General features: G+C 41.5%; 2 protein-coding genes across 2 annotated transcripts; one reads left to right on the top strand and one right to left on the bottom strand.

Moving 5' to 3' along the window:
- LOC109226939 (GTPase-activating protein gyp7-like) lies at nt 11955-18083 on the top strand. Its single transcript, XM_019391884.1, has 5 exons — nt 11955-12766; nt 14609-14744; nt 15198-15247; nt 15868-15921; nt 16087-18083. Exons 1-5 carry the CDS (start codon nt 12600-12602, stop codon nt 17315-17317), a joined length of 1638 nt encoding a protein of 545 aa, XP_019247429.1. The 5' UTR covers nt 11955-12599; the 3' UTR covers nt 17318-18083.
- On the bottom strand, nt 18663-21204 carry LOC109226940 (cytochrome b5-like). The gene is made up of 4 exons (XM_019391885.1): nt 20953-21204; nt 19967-19977; nt 19212-19267; nt 18663-19115 (listed from the first exon to the last, which is right to left on the bottom strand). The coding sequence occupies exons 1-4, from the start codon at nt 21037-21039 to the stop codon at nt 18865-18867; spliced, it is 405 nt and encodes a 134-aa protein (XP_019247430.1). The 5' UTR covers nt 21040-21204; the 3' UTR covers nt 18663-18864.

The raw sequence follows: 23831 nt of genomic DNA on the forward strand, positions 1-23831 counted from the left end.
ATATTGCAAAAGAACAACAATAACATACTTAATATAATTTTACAAGGGTAATATGTGTATGGGTCAAAATCTGACCACTTCGACCAGAGCGGCCACGACCGCATTTTTGTTACCAAACAGAAAAGGTCGATGGATTTAATTTAATTCCTCCTGTAAGGCATTCAACGCAACAATAAGAGCCACGCCGTTCTTCGACCAGGAGACCCCACCGCCCCAGATATGCCAAAGTCATGGCGTAAGTAAGAGGATTATTTCAGCTATATATACGAGAAAATAGACCCACGAAGGGGGGGAGGGGTTTGAAAGAAAGAAAAGAAAATACACTTGTAATCTCTTTTCCCTCTCCACGGAGAGGGAAGCACAATATCCGATTCTAATAAAAACTTCGATATCTCCTTCTTTATGCATCTAATTATATTTTATTCAATCTTTCGATCCGGCACTGATTAGGATTGACTATGATTACCCTTTCATCTTTGATTGATTTGCTTAAAGAGAGTTTAAAATCTTTTGAGTCAAACAATTTGGCGCCGTCTTTGGGGATTTCCTAGTGAAAACTCCTAGTTCTTCCAGGATCAAAGCTAAGAAACATGAGAAGGGAACCCAACTCACATCAGATGCGGAGACAGTGCGTTAAGGGGAAAGAAACCGAACAGATTCGCGAAATCAGGAATTCCCTGCCCTACCAGCTTCGAATATCCCGGACAGGGCGAAGGGTGCTGCAATCCAACTTCTCCCCTTCTCTAAAAACCGTCGGGCAGAGGCTAGGAACAGCTCATCCTCATCCCCCCTACTTTGTCACACCGGGCCCACAAAACCCATGCAAGCGAATCAACGTAAGGGTACCTAGATTGAGGAACCAGAAATCATTTTGGCACAGCCGAAACCCTCCCGGCTGACCACGACAAGAAAAACGACCGAAATCGAACGGAAAATTGCAATACGCGTGTGACGCGAACCTGTGCGAAATATCGACACCACGTGTCCGTGGCGTTAAACCATTTGATGCGAGCAATGCTGACCAAACTGGGACTTCCACGAGAAGTGTTCACCATAAAAAAAAAAAAGATTTGACCCTGCTCGAATCGTGACGGGTCGTCATTTCGATAAGTTTGAAATAACACGCTTAAGGCCAAGGGCCTTCGCCATCAAAGAAAGATACGACCCTGCTCGAATCGTGACGGGTCGTCAATTTGATAAGTTCGAAATAACGCCCTTAAGGCCAAGGGCCTTAGCCATCAAAGAAAGATTCGATCCTGCTCGAATCATGACGGGTCGTCATTTAGATAAGTTCGAAATAACGCCATTAAGGCCAAGGGCCTTCGTCCATCAAACAAAGAAAGATTCGACCCTGCTCGAATCGTGACGGGTCATCATTTCGATAAGTTCGAAATAACACCCTTAAGGCCAAGGGCCTTCGCCATCAAAGAAAGAAAGATTTGACCCTGCTCGAATCGTGACGGGTCGTCATTTCGATAAGTTCGAAATAACTCCCTTAAGACCGAGGGACTTCGCCATCAAAGTAAAAGAAAGATTCGACCCTACTCGAATCATGACGGGTCGTCATTTCGATAAGTTCGAAACAACACCCTTAAGGCCAAGGGCCTTCGCCATCAAAGAAAGAATCGACCCTGCTCGAATCGTGACGGGTCATCATTTCGATAAGTTCGAATAACACCCTTAAAGCCAAGGGCCTTCGCCATCAAAGAAAGAATGATTCGACCCTGCTCGAATCGTGACGGGTCGTCATTTTGATAAGTTCGAAATAACTCCCTTAAGGCCGAGGGCCTTCGCCATCAAAGTAAAAGAAAGATTCGACCCCTCTCGAATCATGACGCGTCATCATTTCGATAAGTTCGAAGTCACACCCTTAAGGCCGAGGGCCTTCGCCGTTAGAAGAGAAGAAAAGACCGGGACTCGACAGACGAGCTCCCATCTCACATCAAGGCCATGAATAATTGATAGCAAAATTTAAAGTACAAGGCAAACGACAAAGAACTCTTAATTATTGGAAAATCATGAGTGCAGACTATCGCCGCTTGCAACAGGCCCAGATCCTCAAATAAAAAAATGGAACAAATGGATACCATCCTACCAATGAAATGAAAATAAAAACAAAGCACAAGCATTTTTTCGCTCGGCGTCACTACCGCCGTCGTCATCATCACCATCCGTGCCCCCATTGGCTTCGGGTGTCGCCGCATCATACCCACAGTTGATGCGAGCCTCACGAGCCTTCGCTCGCGCTTCCTCATATGCAGCCTCAGTCACGGCGCCCGCTTCCAACAAACTCTTGTAAATATCACGTTGGGCTTCGGCATAGACCCATAGCTCATGAATCTGGCGGGGAACAGCAGCGCGAGACGATTCAGCATGAGCCCTCAGCCGCCCATTCTTCTCCTCCAGGGCCGTGACTCGATCCGCTAGAACTGAAGCCTCCTGATCAATCGTGCCAATCCGATCCTCGAGCCTCGCCTCCCTAAGGGTTGTTGCCGCAATCTCCGATTCCCGCTCAGACTGGAGCACACGAGTGGTTTCTTCTAGAGCCGCCGCCCTCGCCAAGGCCTCAGACCAAGCCCTCTCAATATGCTCCAGGCCAACGACCTTGCCCTCCAACGCAATCAGCTTACCTCTCCACTCCGCGCTCATCGCCTCGACCCGGACCGAGTTCTGGTCCATCTCCGACTGCATGGACCCCAGCTTGTCCTGCAAATACTCACACTCTACGGCGACTCCCTTGCCCAGTTCGAGCTCCTCATCCTTGAGGTGGAGTTGCTCCTCGAGCTCGCTCTTACTACGGATCGTCTGTAGCAATTCTTGATCCCTCTTCTCCAACTCCTTGCCCAGAGCCCGGTTACGGGCGTCCGCCCTTAGTTGTTCGTGCAATTCACGACATCCGTTGCGATAGCGACAGTACTTCTCCAACATCTGCAAGAAAATCCTTGACCGGACATTGGCCCTACGGATGCTTTCCATCTCCACCATATACGTTTGAAAAACAAAGAGGTGATTAAATTAGTGCTCTCAAACAAAGGGGAAGGCCCGAAACGAGAGCCAAAATGTCATACCCTCAAGCCCATGACGGCCACCTCATCCCTCAGCTCGGCATCAGAGATACTGCGCAGGGGCTCGTTCTTAGCTTCCGAGCATAGCAGGCTGAATTGCGGCACCAAATTATCCCCCTGCGCTAAAAGATTCACTTCGGAAGGAATCTGGAGAACTCGAGCTGATCCCCCGGCGTGAACCACCGAATGGGTAAGGCCCTCCCCGAACATCCTGACGTCGTCAGGATCCAGGTCTGACTTGGATTCGTACTCGTCAATCACCATACCTTTTCCCCTTTCTGCTATGGAAGGAGGAGTGCGACCAGCTACGGATGAAGAAGGCACATCTGAAGTCACTATAGCGGCATCGGAGGTCTAGTTCCCTGTTCCGGCAGGCGCCGGTCATTAGTAACAACGGGAAGTTCTGGCTGAGCCATTGCAGCGATCGGAGTTTCCAGGCACTGGCGCCAGTTTCAACAACTCGCTCCACCTCTATGGGAGACGCCTCTGCAACACCTTCCCCTAAGCTTGTCGGAGGAGACTCATCCAGATTAATCACTGTTGGAGACGCCATCTCGAACGCTACCCTCCGTCTCTTCGACGGCCCTTCCTCCTCCCCAGTTGATGGTGATTCATTCGTAGGACGGACGACACCGGATGGGACCTTGTCCTGAGAAGCAGCTCTTGCTGGAGTAACCAAGATCGCAGATTCGATCGAAGCCGCCCTCGACGAAGGACGAGTAGCAGGTACCGCGACAAGATGAGCGGACACAGCCGGCTGGTGAAAGGCTAATTGAGGGGCCCTGACTCTCCGTACTCTCTCTGACAACGACAAATGAGGTATAAGAGGTAAGACAAAAAACGAATAAAGAAGAACAACAGATAAGGGCGCCATCCCACCTGTAAGGGGCCTACGCCCAAACCTTTCATGGAAAGTCGACCAGGTGCGAGCCCCCACTGTGTGGGAAGAATGGCCTCCACCCATTCGCGGATCCCTTCGAGAGGCGGCGGGGGCAACTTCTCAGCTACAGTATAACAAGGCAGTTTAGTACCAAAAAAAGGGGGAGAGAGAAAGAGAAAAATCAAACTCTCCATTAATCAAAGACACTGACTTACGGGCAAAATTCCATCTCTCGAGGAATCCCGTCGGGTCCGCCACAATATGCTCGGTCCGCACGTAGAAAAAATTCTCGTAGAAGTGACGATTGGTTCTGTCATCGATATTCACCACCAGACCTTTCGATCCCCGAGGACGCGCATGAATCATCGTGCCTCGAATTAACTGGGGAGCAAAAAGGCTAAGCCCATGGCCCAGATTAACCTCACGACCGACGAGCTCTGCATATTTGAGTAGCATGAGGAACAACTTGTATAGATAAGGGGAAAGCTGAGCAGGGCACACCTCATAGTAGCGGCAGAAATCCACCACTGCATGGGAAGCGGGAGTGTGTATCCTACGATGAAGGGGTAGGCATAGAACATACAATATCCAGGACGGTCGAATTGAACACGATCGTCCCTCCCTGCCGGTTGCATCTCGACGAAATTAGGGATTCCCCATCGTTCCCTCAACTCCACGATCCCTTTCTCTCTCTTATGAGGGGAGAAATGTCCTCCGGCTCCGTTCCACCGTTGATACTAAAGTCGATCGCGTCCTTCCCTGGGCGGGGTAAGATCTCATCCACCGAGGGAACCTCTTCGTTCTCCATCATATCCATTTCTCCGGTAGCTGGAACAGGGTTCTCAATTGCCGGAGGGGCGGCAAGAAGATTGCCACGGGAGGAATCACTAGCCATTTATAGTCGAAAAGGAAAAACTTTTCGAAAAAAGTGAGAAGGTTAGGGATTGCAATAAGCAAGAAAGCAAAAACTCAAGATAGCAGAAAAAGAGATATCCAGGAAATTCCCTTCAATCAAACACTGAAGTGTGAAGGGCAAATGACAAGGTTTCCCTATTTATAAGAGACACAAGTTCCCCGAAGCTCGAAACCCAAGAGTCGCCATCTGAATTCGACGGGATGCGAAACGTTTCAGTTCCTCAGAAACGTATGTCATAATGATGGCAGTCACGAAACAACTTTTCGTTTGCTAACCGGTGTTTCGATTCCAAAATCACTATAACGGTACGTGAAGAACCGAAGGAACGTTCCCACGCCATCCAAAATTCGTACAAACCGTGATTTCGATAAGCTCAGAACACCTCTAAGGCCAGGGGCCTTCGCCCTCAACAAGAAAGAAAAAGCTCCACCTCGTTCAAATTCGGACAAACCATTATTTCGATAAGTTCGAAACACCTTTAAGGCCAAGGGCCTTCGCTATCAGCAAGATAGGGAAGTTCGACCTCGTTTGAACTGAATTAGGGGTCAGATTCCTCTCGACTGCGTTGCACGCATGATCCGTCCGTCAGGACCGACGAGGCACGACCTTGACGAATGGAGGGACTAACTGTATGGGTCAAAATCTGACCACTTCGACCAGAGCAGCCATGACCGCATTTTTGTTACCAAACAGAAAAGGTCAATGGATTTAATTTAATTCCTCCTGTAAGGCATTCGACGCAACAATAAGAGCCACGCCGTTCTTCGACCAGGAGACCCCACCACCCCAGATATGCCAAAGTCATGGCGTATGTAAGAGGATTATTTCGGCTATATATACGAGAAAAAATAGACCCACGAAGGGGGGGGGGGGTTGAAAGAAAGAAAAGAAAACACACTTGTAATCTCTTTTCCCTCTCCACGGAGAGGGAAGCACAATGTCCGATTCTAATAAAAACTTCGATATCTCCTTCTTTGTGCATCTGATTATATTTTATTCAATCTTTCGATCCGGCACTGATTAGGATTGACTATGATTTACTCCTTCATCTTTGATCGATTTGCTTAAAGAGAGTTTAAAATCTTTTGAGTCAAACAATATGTACATAGACATTTCTCCTATCTTAGGTAGAGAGACCGTTTCGATATACCTTCGACTCAAGAAAAGTCTTGCAAAAAATAAATAAAACTAGAATAAATTTATAAAGGATGACAAAAATAATTGATCCCGATTTTACTCACATATGCATAATATTATGGAAGAAATGTTCCAAACCCCCTACACTTGGCAACCTTTATTTAGTTCCCTCTTTATCTTCGTATGGTCCTTAATACCTCCCTGAACTTGAACATTTGATAGTCTTGACCCTCCTACACGGTGATGTCACAAAGAGGGTGAATACACTCTCTTTTAGTTGCGTTGTAGGGGAAAATCAAAAAATTAGCTTCCAAGTGGGGATATTTTTCAAATATTAATTGTCACATAATCAAATATAAGGATTTATTTGTTCCAATTGTATTTCTCGTTATTTCTTCTTAATATACATTGCTTATTTTTTTCCAATTGTACTTTTCTAAAAATACAATGAATATATGTTTCAACTATGTATTTTTTATCTTTATTTTTTGTGTCCAAATCTACAAAAGTAATTAGTTGAAACTCCATTTATTTTTCCAAATAAAAAGAAGATTTAGCCAATGTAATGAAGTGAATGGTATATTTTCTATGAAAATAAAAAAATATTGTGATTTTTATTTTCATGCAATGGCTATTTATTTATACTATTGCATTTTTCTTTTACGAGTCAAATTTGTAAATATTTGGTCAGAATTTTGAGAATTATCGGGATTCTCTCTCTTCCCCCGATTTCTCTCTCTCGTTGACTGAAATCCAACGGTCATCTTTTGACCGGGCATCTTACAGCGCCGAAGCCGACGACCACCCAACCTACCAGGTAAGTTTTTGGACCATCTCTCCTCTCTCCTCTCTCTCTTCTACCGCTCCTCTCTCTCCTCTGTCTTCTCTCCTCCCCACTTCCCCAAGCCTAACAGTAACCGCCAGGCAACTGCTGCTCTGCAGGCAATTATTCCGGCGACTGCTATCCCCTTTCTCTCTCTTTCTTTTCTCCTCTACAAACCCTAGACCCCTCTTCGGTGATACCTTCGACCGGCGGCCCTCCTCTACGCATCCTCCCTCATTCCTCTCTCTTTTCCCCCTTTTTATTTATTCTTTTTGCGGCCTCTTTGGGTCTGTTCAGCGGCTTTTTTAAGCAGCGCCTGCTACGTCGTGAAACTGGGTAGCCAAGGCTACCAGACAGTGGGTCACCAGGTACAGTGGTGACAACACCCCCTCCCCCCATTTGGTTTTCGTATTTCTTTTAAAAATTTCAGGTGGATAGTTGCGGTATTTGGGCATGCAGCACGGGTCACCTCCGGTTGGCATTAGCAAGGGATGGCAGGAATTTGGAAGGGAGCGCAGTACATTGATCCAGGTTCTGTTCTCGGGAGTTGGTACCTCCCGTTCTCTTGTTTCCCTTCCTCTTGTGGTAGCTTATTGTTGTCTTATTAGTTGATACTAGTCTAGGAATTATTTTAGCGGGCCTATAGTATAACATGTTCCCTTTGCATTTGGTCGTCGCTTGTTTTGGCGGTGATCTGTGATGGTAGAATAAGGTCATGTCCTCGAGAGGGGCGGGAGGCGGGGCAGAGGTAGGTCAGGGGATAGGGGTGGGGCAGGGGACAAGGGTGCTTATAGGTTGAGAATTGGGTCGTGGAACATAGGGACATTAACGGGTAAGTCTAGTTGGAGAAGATTCTCTAGAAGAGAAAGGTCAATATAGCATGTGTTCAGGAGACTAGGTGGGTAGGATCGAAGGCGAGGAATGCAGATGGGTTTAAACTGTGGTACTTTGGACGCTCGAAGGGTAAGAACGGAGTGGGTATTTTAGTGGACAGGGATCTTAGGGAGTCGGTGGTTGAGTTTAGGGGGTGAGTGATAGATTAATGGTTATTAAGTTAGTGGTTGGAGGAGAAGCCTAGAGGCACCGGTTAAGAGATGTGAGCGGTTGACTTTTGCAGGTACAAGAAGAGGCAGAGGGCGGCCTAAGAAGTATTCGGGCGAGGTGATCAGGCAGGACATGGCGCGGCTTCAGTTTTCCGAGGACATGGCCCTTGATAGAAATAAGTGGAGGTCGAGCATTAGGATGGTAGGCTAGGGGTAGTCGAGAGTTCTTTCCCTCTTTGTACCGGGTAGTCTGATAGAGTTTTGATTAGGTTTGCTAGCGGTCTATGTTGTGCTCACATTGTTGTTTTTCATAGTTTTGTGTTATTGTTCTTTCACTTATTCGTTGTTGTTATTTTCTTTCTGGCATCTTTTGTTGTTACATGCCTTTTCTTTTATTTCTTTTATGAAATTATTGTCTCTCCTGTTGAGCCGAGAGTCTACCAAAAATAGCCTCCTTACCCTTTTCGGGGTAGGGGTAAGGTCTGCGTACACTCTTCTCTCCCCAAACCCTACTAGTGGGATTTTACTGGGTATGTTGTTGTTGTTGTTGTTGTTGTAAGTTAGTGGTTGGAGGGCTCACTCTAAATGTCATTAGCGCCTATGCTCCCCAAACGGGCTTGGATGAAGAGGCTAAGAGGTGTTTCTAGGAGAGTTTGGATGAAGTGGGTGCGTGGTATTCCGCCCACGAAGAAGTTATTTATAGGAGGGGATTTCAAAGGACATATCGGGGCATCTGCTAGTAGTTATGGCGAGGTTCGTGGCGGCTTTGGCTTTTGGGGTTAAGAACGGAGGTGGAACTTCTCTATTGGATTTCGCTAAGGCTTTTGAGTTGGTGATTGCGAAATCTATGTTCCCGAAGAGGGAGGAGCATTTGGTTACTTTTTAGAGTACGGTGGCTAAGACTCAGATTGATTATCTTCTCCTAAGGAGGTATGATAGAGGGTTGTGCAACGATTGCAAGGTTATCCCGAGTGAGTCACTCGCGACCCAACATAGGCTCTTGGTGGTGGACGTCGGCATACCAATAAGGAGGAAGAGAAAGGTGGTTCGGGGTTTCCCGAGGATTAGGTAGGGTGCCTTGACAAAGGAGAAAGCTCACGAGCTGGGGAGAAGGTTGTTGGCTTTGGGGGCCTGGAGAAGTAGTGGGGAAGCAAGCGATATGTGGACGATGAAGGCAAACAGTATTAAGGAGGCGGCAAGAGAGGTGCTAGGGGTCTCGAAGGGTTACTCGGGCGGGCACAAGGGTGACTGATGGCAGAACGCTGAGGTCCAAGGTAAGGTGGAGGAAAAGAAAGCGACATATTAGAGGCTAGTGGAGAGTACGGACGAGGAGGAGAGGCAGATGAAAAGAGTAAGTTATAAGGAAGCTAAGAAGGTGGCGAAGTTAGCGGTCACGAAAGCGAAGAATGCAGCATTTGGTCGCATGTACGAAGAACTGGGGGACAAAGGCGGAGAAAAGAAGTTGCTCTGGCTAGCCAAGGCGAGAGATAAGACAACTCGTTATCTAGACCTAGTGAGATGCATCAAGGACGAGTAATGCCGAGTGTTAATGGAAGACGCGCAAATTAAGCGGATGTGGCAGACGTACTTCCACAAGCTGCTGAATGACGAAGGGGACAGAGACATTGTGCTAGGAGAATTGGAGCACTCCGAGTGTCGCCAAAATTTCAGCTACTATAGGCGCATTAGAGTTAAGGAGGTTGTCTGGGCTATGTGTAAGATGAGCAGGGGCAGAGCGATAGGGTCAGACAAAATTCCAATAGAATTTTAGAGGTATGTGGGTAGAGCAAGATTGGAGTGGCTAACTGGGCTGTTTAATATTATTTTCAAGACAAAGGAGATGCCAGAGGAATGTAGGTGGAGTACGATGTCCGCTATACAAGAACAAAGGTGATATCCTGAACTGTAACAACTATAGGGGCATCAAGCTACTGAGTCATACCATGAAAGTATGGGAGAGGGTAGTGGAAGCGAGGGTGAGGAGGCTGGTGTTGATATCCGTTAACCAGTTTGGGTACATGCCTGGTCATTCCACTACGGAAGCGATACATCTTGTTAGGAGATTGGTGGAATTGTACGGGGATAGGAGGAAAGATTTGCACATAGTGTTTATTGACCTAGAAAAAACTTATGGCAAGGTACCTAGGGAAGTTCTTTGGAGATGCCTAGCTTATATTAGGGTGATTAAGGATAGTATGATGGAGCTAAGACTCGGTTTAGGACAGTGAGGGGGCAACTCGGAGCATTTCCCGGTGGTTATGGGGCTACATCAAGGATCTACTCTCAGCCCGTTCTTATTTGCTCTGACTATGGACACACTAACACACCATATTCAAGGGGAGGTGCCATGGTGTATGTTATTTGTTGATGATATAGTTCTGATTGATGAGACGTGAGGCGGTGTTAACAAGAGGTTGGAGGTTTGGAGACGGACCCTTGAGTCTAAAGGTTTCAAGTTGAGCATGACTAAGACTGAATACGTGGAGTTCAAGTTCAGCGGTGTGCCGGGTGAAGCGGGCATGGATGTGAGGCTTGACTCTCAAGTCATCCCCAAGAAAGGGAGCTTCAAGTACCTGGGGTCGACTATACATGGGGATGGGGATATTAACGAGGATATCACACACGGTATAGGAGTGGGGTGGATGATATGAAGGCTAGCGTCTAGTGTCCTGTATGATAGGACGTTGCCTACAGAACTTAATGGAAAGTTCTATAGAGTGGTGGTTAGGCCGACCATGTTGTATGGTGCAGAGTATTGGCCAGTCAAAAATTCTCATACCCAAAAGATGAAAGTTGCAGAGATGAGGATGTTGAGATGGATGTGTGGGCACACTAAGCTAAATAAGATTAGGAATGAAGATATTCGGGTGAAGGTGGGCGTGGATCCCATGGAAGACAAGATGCGAGAAGCTAGGCTTAGATGATTCGAGCACGTGAAGAGGAGAAGCCTGGATGCAGCGGTAAAGAGGTGTGAATGGCTGGCCTTGACGGGTATGAGAAGAGGTAGAGGGCGGCCTAAGAAATATTAGGAGAGGTGATCAGGCAGGATATGGCGCGGATGTAGATTTCCGAGGACATGACCCTTGATAGGAAGTTGTGGAGGTCGAGCATTAGGGTTGTAGGTTAGGAGATAGGAGGCTAGTATGATAGTGTTTTGTTTTAGGTTGCTAGTGACTCCAGTTGTGTTCTTAATACTTTATTAGGGTCGTAAGTTAGGTTGTAGTATTTTTAGTGGCCCTTTTTGTACATATTATTCCCTTGCGTCTATAACACTGTGCCTTTGTTACTGCTCAGTGTTATTATTTTGCTCTTTATTTTTTGTTATTGTGTTGTTGGTGTTATCTTTATGGATTCCTTTGCTGTTACTGATACAATGTCTCTTTCCTTCTTGTGCCGAAGGTCTACCGAAAACAGCCTCTCTACTCCTCCGGAGTAGGGGTAAGGTCTGCGTACACACTACCCTCCCCAGACCGCATCTGTGGGATCTCACTGGGTTGTTGTTGATCAGAATTTTACTATTCTTAGCTAAAAATTTATTTAGCCAATATATGGAGTTCCAACAATGTAGTTTTAATTTTATATTTTTTAGGTGCAATAATAATATGTTCTAACTGTGTATTCCTTTTTTTCTGATCAAATATATAAAAGTAACTTGATTAAAATATCATTATCTTTAGCTAAATAAAATATTATTGTCAAAATAATGTTGTTTCAAGTTTTTTTATCTTGATTTTGGCACCAAAAAAATGATTGAAATAGTTGGTGCACTTAAAAAGATAAAAAAATATATATATTTTATTGTAAAAAAAACCACATGGACAAAAAAATTATTTGGCAGTGTGTCACACTCCCATGGATTGTGAGCGTCCAGGGGGGTCGAAGCTATGAAATTGTCAAGTTTAAGGGATATTAAAGATCACGTAAAATTTAACGAAAAATTAAACAAAAATTACCAAGTTGAGGGAACCTGAATAATTCTGGCTAATATAGTTGGATCAATTACCCTGTTTTTTCAACTAAAAACTTCAACTTCAAACATTCTTTATGTATTTATTTTTCCAAGCTTCCACCTAATTTAAGCATCACATCCGTGCCAAAAGAGGCGACCTTAGGCGCCACAATGGCACGGAACCAATTCTACAATCTCAGATCCAGCGTCAACTATCTCTCTTTTTCTACTTTCTAGGCAAGTAGGTACAGTACAAAAGAAAAATAGACAATCCACTCTAACCCCCCCTTAGGAGACTCTTAGGTCGCCTCACTCATCTTGAAGAAAGACATATCTCTCTTAAATGAAAGCAAAATCAAAAAGCAAAAGCAGTTAAAAGAGGACAAAACATTTTCAGTTTTGTGTGTTTGTGTTATGGTGGAAAAGGGCATAATCGACATTCCTTATTCCTTTATCTCTGCTCCATGCTTTTCCTCTTTTTCACCTCTTTTGCTCCTAATGCTTTTGTTGAATCAATTGTATCACTGACCTCCGTCGTGTTTTTAACTGTAACGGCAGCAGCAGCGGTGGTTTCTGATTGAACCACCGGACTTCAAATGCCGGAGTAGTTTTTGCTTTCTCGGCCTTGGCCGGACTCGCATTGGCCGCCGCCCTTATCTATTCTACTTTGTAAAAAAATTAAAAAACGGCTGAAATTTCAAAGATATTTTTACCGTAAAGGACATTACATTATCATAGTTTTTGAAAACCCTAGAAATCTGTTTATAGAGTAAAAATCGTTTGTAAATGAAAGCTCTCAAACGAAGTCAGACTTCGTCGTCTTCAAATTCTCCTTCACCGTCTTCATCTTCACCATCGCCGTCGTCTTCAGCGTCATCGTCGTGGATTCATTTGCGATCAGTTCTATTTGTTGTTGCTTCCTCCTCACCAGCTTACTGTTCTGCCTCTGATCGGTGAGCCTCCCTTCTCTTTCACCTTTTTCACTACATCTCAGTTATTCTTCGATCTGCTTCTCAGTTTTCCTATAACTGTAGTTTTCCGATTCATCTAGCATTTTAGTTATGTTTAGTGTTATTCTATCAGATCTAGATCATTTGCTCAGTTCCGCTGTCCTCCATTTTATATATGTCTAATAGTGTTAGTAGATAGATTATATTTGTATTTGTGATTGTTTTACTGCTTTTGTTTTTTCAGCTTGGATATCTTCGTAGCGCTTTGATTTGAACTGGTCATTGTAATACATCTTGATTTATATTAGTCAAAGGTTGAAACTTTACATCTGATCTCTATTTCAATTGTTTTACCTTGTGATAATGTGATGACATTTTTTATTTGATTTTTTGCTGGCTGTAGTCTATATTTTTCAGCTAATTTATTCAATAAAGAATCTGAAGGCATAAGATTTAGTTTTGACCTTTTGCTGCTCTCTCATTTTTCCTTCCCTCCTCTTTGGGTGATGCAATTAGGATTGACTGTACATCCTTTAAGTTCAGAAAACCATACTACTATTTGCTTCTGCGGATCAATTCAGCGGCAAAAGCATACAATCCAAAAGATTCACTGTACTCGTATTGCTTAAATTCGGACAATTAGGCGGAGACTTTTAACTGGGTACACTGATCACCTCTTTTTTTGTTTCCACTGGATGAAAAGGGCTCTTTCAGAATGGGGGTGTGATGTTCTTCCTTATGAAGCTCTTTTTGTTTCTTTGATTTGTTATTTGAGGGATCTTTCTGATTGTGTTTTTTCGCGTGAAATCTGAGGTATCAATTGGTAAATGCTTAGCAGAATCTGATGCTCTATGTTAAAGGCAGAAAAGTTTTCATCCATACTGGCATAAATCCCAAGTCCATAGGTGTAGACGGTTGAATAAGACTCATCTAAGGAAGGAAACTAGTATGAGTTCTACCAGTTATGGCCTTTTGCAATGTGTTGTTTGAACTGCATGACTGGGCTTCTCACATTGCTGTTTCAGGCAGAAGATTGCTTTTCCCTTCCAGTTCTGTTTCTTGCAAAATTTTATTTGTAGGTAACTAGCGATGCTTGCTTTAGGATGTTTCGATTTAAAAGATGCATGAATAGACTTACATCTAAATATTGCAAATCACAGCAGTCAAAGATAATACCTATGCAGAAGTATATCTATAGGTTAAGCTGTCCTGTGTGCTCAGTAATGTAATCAAATACATTCTTGTTGAACCCTTTGTTTTCTGCCGCCCCTCTACTTTCAAGTTGTTCAGCCTCAGCTTGTGGATAAAATTGTCGAAATAGGTTGCATCTGTATCCTTGTGATATCCTCAAGTTGATCTTTTTCTTAGTTGCTCGGCTATGTGGATAAAAGCCGAATTGGGTTAATCTGCTAATCACCAGTGTACTACGGCTCGACCTTTTGTTAGATAAATTTCAACTCTGCATGATTTAGTTTCAACTCAACCAGTGTACTTCTTAGTGCACGATTCAAATCTTTATAGTTATCTTATTTTTTTCCATGACAATTTTGTTGGCTGAGTTTCTCTTACTTCAAATAAATGCACTAAGAAGATGAAAAGGAGTTTGTATAAGCTAATCATCTCCAAGACATAACAATTGTGGAGTTTTGGTAATTTTAATTCCTTCTCTTTGATCTATGTTAGCAATTTTTCCCTGTCACCTTTATGCGTTTCCTTTTTATAGTTGGATAGTTGAAGTTGTGTAATTGTTAATGATGCTGAATATATTTGATCTCCCAATGTTGCTACCTTGACATGTAGTTGTAGTTTTCCAAAATATTTAATCATGAAGGTGTTTCATTTCAGAGGTCATCTCAAATCACCATGGTCCCGTAGAAAAAGAAAACATGTTCTTTCACCCCTACAGTGGAGAAGCTTTTTTACACCTGATGGAAAGCTTCGTAATGGAGGAGTTAAATTTCTAAAGAAAGTCCGAAGTGGAGTGAGTTCCTGCACCTTGAAATTTGAGAATCACATTTTCCATATATCCATGTACTCCTATTTTACATATTTAAAGCATAATAAAACTATTAATGTTTGTTTGAAAATGTGAAAGGGAAGGGAAGCAAAATGAAGGGACTGAATAGAGGGAGTCTATAAGAAAAATGATTTTCTTTCCTTTATTTGGTTAAATGTGAAATAACACGGTTTTCTTTTGTTTGAAGTCCAAAAGAAGAAGGGAAATGGTGAAACTGTAGATTGCTTTACTTTTCAAAATTTCTGTAGATTTCTTCTTTCTAAAGGGAAAGAGAATCTTGTGGGGCACCTCTGTCCAAATCTTTTTCCTCTATTGTCAAACCTAACAACACAAAATTTTACCATATTCCTTTCTTTCTCTTCCTTGTTTTCCATGCAAAGGGTGGGTTTGTTTACTTAACTTGTCTCTCTTATGCAGGGAGTTGATCCAAGTATCAGGGCGGAGGTTTGGCCATTCCTCCTTGGGGTGTAAGTTTTTTCCCCCTCATACTGGTTTCTAGTATTAACATTGGCATGGAATTTGGTTCATTGCACACACCCTTTCCCCTTTTCGCTTCATTTTGGTGTCCATTTTAGTTGCTTTATTTTCTAGGAGATGGCGGAGTTCCGTTTTCCAGATAGATGACATTAAAGTTCCTATGAGTTCTATGAATTAATTCGTTTGCATAGTAAGTGAGATCAATACTGCAGTTATTCTACTTGATTTTTTTAATGAATCCTCTTGTGGACCTGTTTTACATATTGTAGGCTCCCTTTTTCTATTGATCTATTCTGTTTGGGTTGTTTGCTATGGAAGATTATATGATTGAAACTAATCTCTGCTCACTAAGTGTGAATAAAGCTTTTTTCATAGGTGATTTGGTGGGTTCTGAATTGCTTTTGTCCCTTTCGGTCATTGCTGAGAAAGGACAGGCTCTATATAGCTTCTCTTTTTTTAATAACTTGATGAAATGATGGGAAGTTAATATTTTTGGAGGGCTCGTAGAGCAATTCCGCTCGCCTTTGCATTTCTATACTTCATAAGTCAAGTTTTATACCGGTGAAGTCTTGGGCGAGCACTGATAATTATTCTTTACGTGTCTTTGCAGCTATCACTTGGACAGTTCCAAAAAAGAAAGAGATACTATAAGGAAAAAGAACAGGTACTGTTGCCAAATTCATCTGCTCTACCTGGATCAAAGTGTAAAGTCCTTTTAATCTTTGTCTATTCAGTTGACTCATAATCACCTTTCTATTATTTATAGTTCAAATTTATATTTTGACTCCATAGTCCATACTCCTTATTGGTGCATAATATGTGAATGCAGAAAGGAATACCAGAGGCTTCGGAGAAAGTGCTGCCAACTGCTGAGACGCAATGGTGAAACCTTTAAAATAAAAGACACTGGTGGAATTGGAAGCAATGGACATAGTGGAAATCTCATTGAAGGAATGGATTTCCCCGACTATGAAGATGTTGTTAGTGCCCTGGAATCCCTCTCTAGTGGGGAGAGGAGCCCATATGTTGAAGATTCTGACAATCAGGGCAGTATAATATTGGAAGAATTGTCCAGTTCCAAACGAGTCATGGAGCCAAACGATGTCTCTGATTCTGAGTCATCGGATTCAGATTCCTCTGCAGACCATGATGTCAGTTATACTTTCCCCTTGTTAGGAAGCATGAACGAGAATACATCTGAGGTGCCTTCTAAGGGCACTTCTCCTTCGAAGACAGAAGTCCAGCCAGAGCCCTGCAATGCAGAAGATTATGCGACATGGCAACGAATAATTCGGGTTGACGCAGTTCGTGCTAATGAAGAATGGGTAGCATATTTCCCAGCTCAGGGGGGAGGAGTATCAGATGACCGGGCACGCTGGTCTGCGCAAGCCGTTGGATTGAAGGACTATGATCACCTAGAGCCCTCAAGGATCTTCCATGCTGCTCGGTTAGTTGCCATTCTTGAGGCATATGCGCTTTATGACCCTGAAATTGGCTATTGCCAGGGAATGAGTGATTTGCTTTCACCCATTATTGCTGTGATGACAGAGGACCATGAAGCTTTTTGGTGCTTCGTCGGTTTCATGAGGAAGGCTCGGCATAACTTCAGGCTTGATGAGGTTGGAATTAGGAGGCAACTAAATATTATTTCTAAAATTATCAAACATAAGGATTCACATCTCTATAGACACTTAGAGAAGCTCCAAGCAGAGGATTGCTTTTTTGTGTACAGGATGGTGGTAGTGCTCTTCAGGAGGGAATTAACTTTTGAGCAAACACTCTGCCTATGGGAGGTAATGTGGGCAGACCAGGCTGCTATTAGGGCAGGGATTGGGAAGTCTGCATGGAGTAGGATTAGGCTGCGAGCCCCACCAACAGATGATCTTTTGCTTTATGCAATTGCAGCATCTGTATTACAGAGGAGGAAACAAATCATTGAGAAGTATAGTAGCATGGATGAAATTTTAAGGGAGTGCAATAACATGGCTGGTCATCTTGATGTATGGAAGCTACTAGATGATGCCCATGATTTGGTGGTCACTCTCCATGACAAGATATAGACACCTTTGTTGTAGTGCCTTTGTTATGATGCCCATTATTTGGTGGTCACTCTCCATGACAAGATATAGACACCTTTGTTATAGTGCCTTCCAAGATTTTATACCACTAATTTATTCTCTTTGCAAAATTCAGCATTCATGAATGGATGCTCTTCAAGTCGTCACATTTTTGTGGCGAGAAAGGACAGTATCTGACAAGTCAGAACACTGCTGTTGCTGCTTTTTTGGGTCGGAGATCGTACGTTCTGAAGTTGGGAAAAATCTACAATCAACTCTGCCGCGTACTAGCACTGGTATTTGCTCGGTTTCAGTGTAGCCATTATTAGAAAGCCTATGTTCCAGACTGGCTACCATGCGCAATATATATATATTTTAAGTTCCTCATGTTTAACGCTTATAGTTATAGGGTATTTCTAATAGGAAAACTAAAATGGAGATGTTGTGCCCATTGCCCAGCTTCCTTGGGGTCAAGGAGTGTGGGGTGTGGGGTGGGAGTGGATGTGAACTGGTTGGTTTGACTTTTGAGACGCACAGAATTGTGGTTTTTAATGTGTTAAAGAACCGCTATATCTTGCAAGGCAGAAACATTGAAAGCCTTGTAGAGTTTGACATTGTTATCCCTTTTGCGGGCAACTCGGGCATACCTCAAATCCAGTGGCAGAACATCTTCTAGAGCTGTTAGACGCCTACATGAAAAGACCACCAGGGCCAAGCTTCCAAATGTGCAAACTGCATGAGCAATTAATCTCACAATATTAGTAACCCTTCACAGTTTCCAGCCAGAGTAGCTTCAGATTATGTTTGAATTCTAACTGCAACACTATGCATCTACACCAGTCTTGGTGGGGTAGGATTACCTTGGTTACGTTTAATTGTTGGCTGGATAGACTGTTTAGTGAATTGGCTGAGTTGCACCACAGTTAGTTTACACTTGATATTCTAAAAAAATCAGGCATAAATGATGTGTGAGAAAATGAACTCGTCGCTTGCCAGTCTTATCGCAAATAATGTCGGGTTAAAACATATTGTTGGTCTTATCTACGTTTTCTCCAGATTACACATTAATATTGTCATACTGAATTGAAATAGAATATTTAGAGAAACGAAAAGCTGCAGTTCGGGGCTCTAATTCTCATGATGCAAAAGCAGGCAAATATACTACCAAAGTAGCCCCAATAATGCCCTCAACGGTTAAAAGAGCCATTTTACGTCCATTCTAATAAAGTTGTCTTCGCTCTAAGGGCATGGGCAGAGATCATTTTCTAATTTCAAACTTAGCTTTCGAATCAATAGGCTGTCTACAGCTAATTCCTAGTAGAGACTGTTATAGTGCAGAAATTATTCAAAATGAAAAAGGGCGTATCTCAAATATCATCATAAACATAAGCTCGGTAAAGTTCATTGTTTACAGGATGCACTACAAATGGCCACTGTGCAACTCATACAAAGTACAATTAATCAAGTTCAGATATTGTAGCACCATAATGAACTATAAACCAGGTGTTTCATTTGACTTTTCTGACAATCCAAATTAGAATGCAAAGGGTTTACTTCTCCTTGGTATAGTGTCGCACAACAAAAGCTAAACCCAAAATCAAGAGGGGCACAAGAAACTGCAAGATTTTGATAACGAATTCCGGAGTCTTGTCTGGATTGTATGGGGCTTGTTGTGGTGGGACATAAGTACGTTTCAAGGGAACTGTTGATGCATCAATTTCTCCAATGTAATATTTATCCATCATCTTTCTAGCATCATCACTGTGGCCGACATCTTCAAAGTCATTTGTTGCATCTTTCCCTGTCAGACAATCAACATTTCAGAAACCAACGCATAGAGAAAGCCTTTATCTACGGTTAGAACCAAGATAAACTGTGTGAAATACTCGGGCATTACCTGTTGCAGAAAGCAAAACTTCATCACCACCTGGATGATCTTCCATGAATGTAAGTCTGATTTGCATAAAGCATACTCCTACAAAGCTTTCACCTGTGACAGAAGTTAAAGAGTCACTGAGATACATGACTGAACATGCTTCATGTGGCTAGAGATTTTCTTCTTTGAATCACCAGAACATTGGAAGTTTGGAACATGTCACTTCGTCTTTTAACATTCAAAGCTATTTGGTGGAGAATGGAATCAAGAAGAAAATAATAACCAAAAAACCAGCTGAAGGAATGGAATGGAATGGCTCATTCACACCACAAGGCTAAAATGAGACATAAAATGTCTCTAAGCTTCAGATGTATATCCACTTATAACGATGTGAATGTATGTATAGGTTTTATGCCAATGTAACGAGCCTGCCATCATAATATGTGATACCAGTCACCTTTTTTTTCTTTTTTTTTTCTTTCTTAGTTTTGTTTGTTGTTGGGGGGGGGGGGGGGGTAGGTAGTGTATACGTAGACCTACTTATTGTCTATTGACCTAAAATCTNGTCATTGCTGACCTTAGACCCAGAGAAAAAAGAAAAAGAACACTGGATTTATCCACCTCTGCATAAATTTCACCACGTACGTGTTTCTCCCACCAGTACAGTACAGGTACCGGGTAACTCTGCCAACCGGGAAGAAATCGTTAATTTGAAGTTCAGTTGTTTATCTCTACTATCAACCTCTGATGTTCTAAACTGCTAATTTCTCTGGGACAAGTCACTTACCTAGACACCTGCCTTTTCTTCCCAGCCCCGAGGGAAACCTTCCAATTTATGTTACTATGATAAACCTTAAGCATTTGATTATTGTTACCTTTCTCAAAAGAAAAAAGACAAATCTTAAGCATTTGAAGAAAAAAGTTATTACTTTGTCTAATACTATCAATCTCTGTCTATGTTTTAGTTTCAGAATTCAACTCTTCAACTAACACTATTAGCACCAAATGAGTGCACAGTGGCGGATCCACGTTAAGAAGTGTGGGGCGCGTGAACCCATGGTGCTTGCAAATAATGTAAATGTCCTGTGTAATTTTTTTAGGTGTTTTGCTATATGGTACTGTTGGCACCCATGGTCAAGATTCAGTGTTGGTGCCTTGATTCGAGACTGTATGGTCATGTAAGTTATTTTTGTTTTTAGCTTCCTTTTCTTCTTATTGTACGTTCAACTTTCCTATTCTCTCTTTTATCCTTTTTTTCTTTTCTTTCTCTCCTTGATTGCATCCAACACAATTAATTCTCCAAGACTTCATGGTAAACAACAAATTAAGGATTCAAAGATTAGCTATTGATTACTTCAAATAGAGATTTGTTTCTTTCTATCTTGAACCATACAAAATATAGATTTGTTTTTTGTAAGTAATTCACATAAAATGATAAAGAATTAATTAATCAGTTGGACATTCGAGAGACAAAAACTCGTTAATTTGATTTATTTGAAGAGTCATTTCATTTTCACTTATATGTTTCGATTAAATTTTGATGAACTTCTTTTCACTTTCAGCAATTCATGGAAGAATGAATCGGTAAAAAACTTATGACTGCACCAACTACAGAAAAGACCTCATGATAGTCAATATGGGGCCTCAGCNACGAAAATAAAACAAAACCCATCAAGAATAATAATACCACTAAGAAAAGTATTCACTGGTTATTTATTTGACAGGATATAAAAGAACAGGACGGAACTAATAAAGATCTAACCTTTCCGCTGATGATAAGCCAACAATCTTTGGTCTTGTTGTGTTTGGCAACCTCCTCAAATACATGTACTTTCTGATCTGAACCCATCTCTGCCCTGCTACTGCACACCCAAATTCACCTCAATTACGTTAGACAAAGTTGATAGATTTTGCACAACAAGTGGAATATCTATAAACTTAGAGGATTTTATTAAAGATGTCAGATTTTCCAAATCTAACCAATTGTTCACCAAACACCTTTGAATTGAATTGAATATAAATAAATATGCATATATAGATGGAAATTACGATGTCGTTTCACGCCCCGCCCATTGTTATGGACTCAAGTGTGCCAACCGGTAACCGGTGGTAGTTAAAAGTGGAGAGTACAGTACTAATAAAAACATAAACCGCCCCTTCAAGTTGTTCTCAAGGGTCAGCCAGATACCTCAACTGACCCTTTTATCATCTATACACTTCAAGTGGCTATTAACTGTATCAAATAGACACCCGAGTACAGCATACCAGATGCGTGAGTTACACTTGCCAATAACGTGTCAAATGAACCAATTAAACAATGACACGTGTAATTTGTAATTTAAAAAATTGATATTTGTTATTAACAAAGAAATACATTAAAGAAAAGAAAAAAAAAACCTTTTTAAATTTTAAGCACACCGGCACCTTTCCCAAAGCCCAAACCTATTATTCTTCTTCTTCCTTCCGCCCTATCTCCCTCTCACCTCCTATCTCTCTCTCATCCCTAATTTAATAGAGCCAATGCCATTGTAGGACAGAAAATATTCCAATAATTAACGATTTATAGAGCAATAGCCACAAAGAAAAGAAAATGAGACTTCACAAATTCCTTATTCTCCCAACCACTCTTCTAATTTCGCCTCTTTATCAGCTTTAAATTCTTCAAAGTTTTCAGATAAAGACAGTAGTCGATCATGAGACATGCTTTTATTTACCTGTTCTTGTTGTATCTCATCAGCAGTTTGACTTGACAATCTTAAGTCTTCACTATTGGCATGTCCAAGTGAGGAAGAAGAGCTCGCATCTGCAGCTAATAACTTGTCATTTGAATGCATTACAGATGGCTCATCCTTGTCCGACAAAGATGGTTCGCTCTTTGCTGGTCGAGATTCTCCAGACTCTAACTGAGGCCACTTGAAGTTACCAGCCTTTTGTTTTGCTGACCTGAAAACAGTTGAAAGATGCGAGCTTCTGTTTTTTTTTAATAGTTTTTTTGCGTCCAAGTTGAAATATAGGTGGTGAATTTATGGTGGAAGGTGGTGGAGATAATGATGTTGGGGTGAGGAAGGTTCATATGAAATTTGGGTGAAAAACACTGGTTTGATCGTTCAAAGGTGTGGGCAAAAATGATAATGGGGTGTGGGACCCAGGTATAAAATTTAACTTAATTCTAAAATAAGAGAAAACAAGTCTGATAAAAGTCTCACGCGCTCAACTGTAACTAAAATGCGTGTAACTTGCCATGTCATTATGAGATGTCTATTTGATACAGTTAATAGTCACTTGAAGTGTTTAGATGATTAAAGGGTCAGTTGAGGTGTCTGGCTGATCGTTGAGGACAATTTAAAAGGGCCGTTTATGTATTTCGCCTACTTTGAATTATGACAGCTTTGACACCGCTTTGTCTGGTTTTCTACACTTTTGGTTCTTCAACTTTCTCCAAATTGGTGCCTTTTGTTTTCTTTTTTCCTTTTGGGATTTCCTTTTGGGTTGTTAGGTAAGCCAATTTATACAGTTGGAAATTCGAGTCTTAACACGTGAGACATGAAATTGTTCCATTCATGTCCTTATTATTGCATGACTATAATATAGACATTGTTTATGGTGAATAATAATGTGATAATTGTTACTTATATAATAGTGTTCACGTTGTTATGTTAAAATTGTTTACTTTTAAAGTATTTTTTTAAATTTAGTCTTATTTATGCTGTTAATATACGTGTTATTACTTCACGCTATGTGTAACATAATAATCAAGTTCTCGCATAACTTGTGTAGATATAAGTTTAATGATCACTGACCAAATATTGTGTTAGTAATGCAGCAATTAATTCTCTACAACACCAAACATTGATAATATATGTGATAATTTTTTAATAAGGCAAACGAGACCCATAGCTATTCTCCTTCCATATTGTTTGTCTTTCAAGATTTTTGGACACCTTTAAAAAATACATTTAGCAATCCTAATTATGAGAATTTTTGTTTTAAAATGCCTTGTATCTCTCCTTTAAACGTCCCACGTAATTAACACTATACGGATTTGCAAAAAATAAAATAATAAATGACTTATTTTGTAAAATTTTAAAATTTGTGAAACAAATTCAACCTTCCAAAGCCACTTAATATATTTAGGACCAAAAGAAGTACATACTATTTAACTAATTTTTCCATGGTTAAATTTTTATATTTTCCGCTTCATTATTAGTTATGATCAAAAGTTTAAAATACTATGTATATTTAATATTATAATATATAAATATAACCTATGAAAAAGGATGGTTAGAGAGAAAGATGAACATGAAAATTAAGCTTGTCCGGGTTGACCTCTTATAGTTTGGTCTAGCCCCCCAAGATCTACCTGGTTTTGATTATATTGTTTAGTTAAAAATGAAACACATAATTACTTATTAGCATCTCTTTAATTTTATATGAGAAGCTACTCTCAAAGTAAGGACTCTAAGAAATTAAATGCCAATCGGATTTATAGATGTGCAATCAAAAAAGAAAAAAGAAAAAAAGAAGTGTATATATATATATAAATGCACCCCTCTTCCATACAACGAAAGAATATTTTTATGTGATTAGGAATTCTCCATCTACATTGAAGTGAAGTACAATGAATTAATACAACTCCAATTA

This window comes from Nicotiana attenuata, chromosome 6, assembly GCF_001879085.1.
Source record: "Nicotiana attenuata strain UT chromosome 6, NIATTr2, whole genome shotgun sequence".
NCBI classification, from domain to species: Eukaryota; Viridiplantae; Streptophyta; class Magnoliopsida; order Solanales; family Solanaceae; genus Nicotiana; species Nicotiana attenuata.

Bases quoted from the DNA above. Each gene is read 5' to 3' on its own strand.
- LOC109226939 (XM_019391884.1), top strand. From the start codon at position 12,600: ATGAAAGCTCTCAAACGAAGTCAGACTTCGTCGTCTTCAAATTCTCCT. The intron at 12,767-14,608 runs GTGAGCCTCCCT...GTTTCATTTCAG, and splicing joins TACTGTTCTGCCTCTGATCG to AGGTCATCTCAAATCACCAT. The intron at 15,248-15,867 runs GTAAGTTTTTTC...GTGTCTTTGCAG, and splicing joins TGGCCATTCCTCCTTGGGGT to CTATCACTTGGACAGTTCCA.
- LOC109226940 (XM_019391885.1), bottom strand. From the start codon at position 21,039: ATGGGTTCAGATCAGAAAGTACATGTATTTGAGGAGGTTGCCAAACAC. The intron at 19,116-19,211 runs GTAATGCCCGAG...ATTGTCTGACAG, and splicing joins AGTTTTGCTTTCTGCAACAG to GGAAAGATGCAACAAATGAC.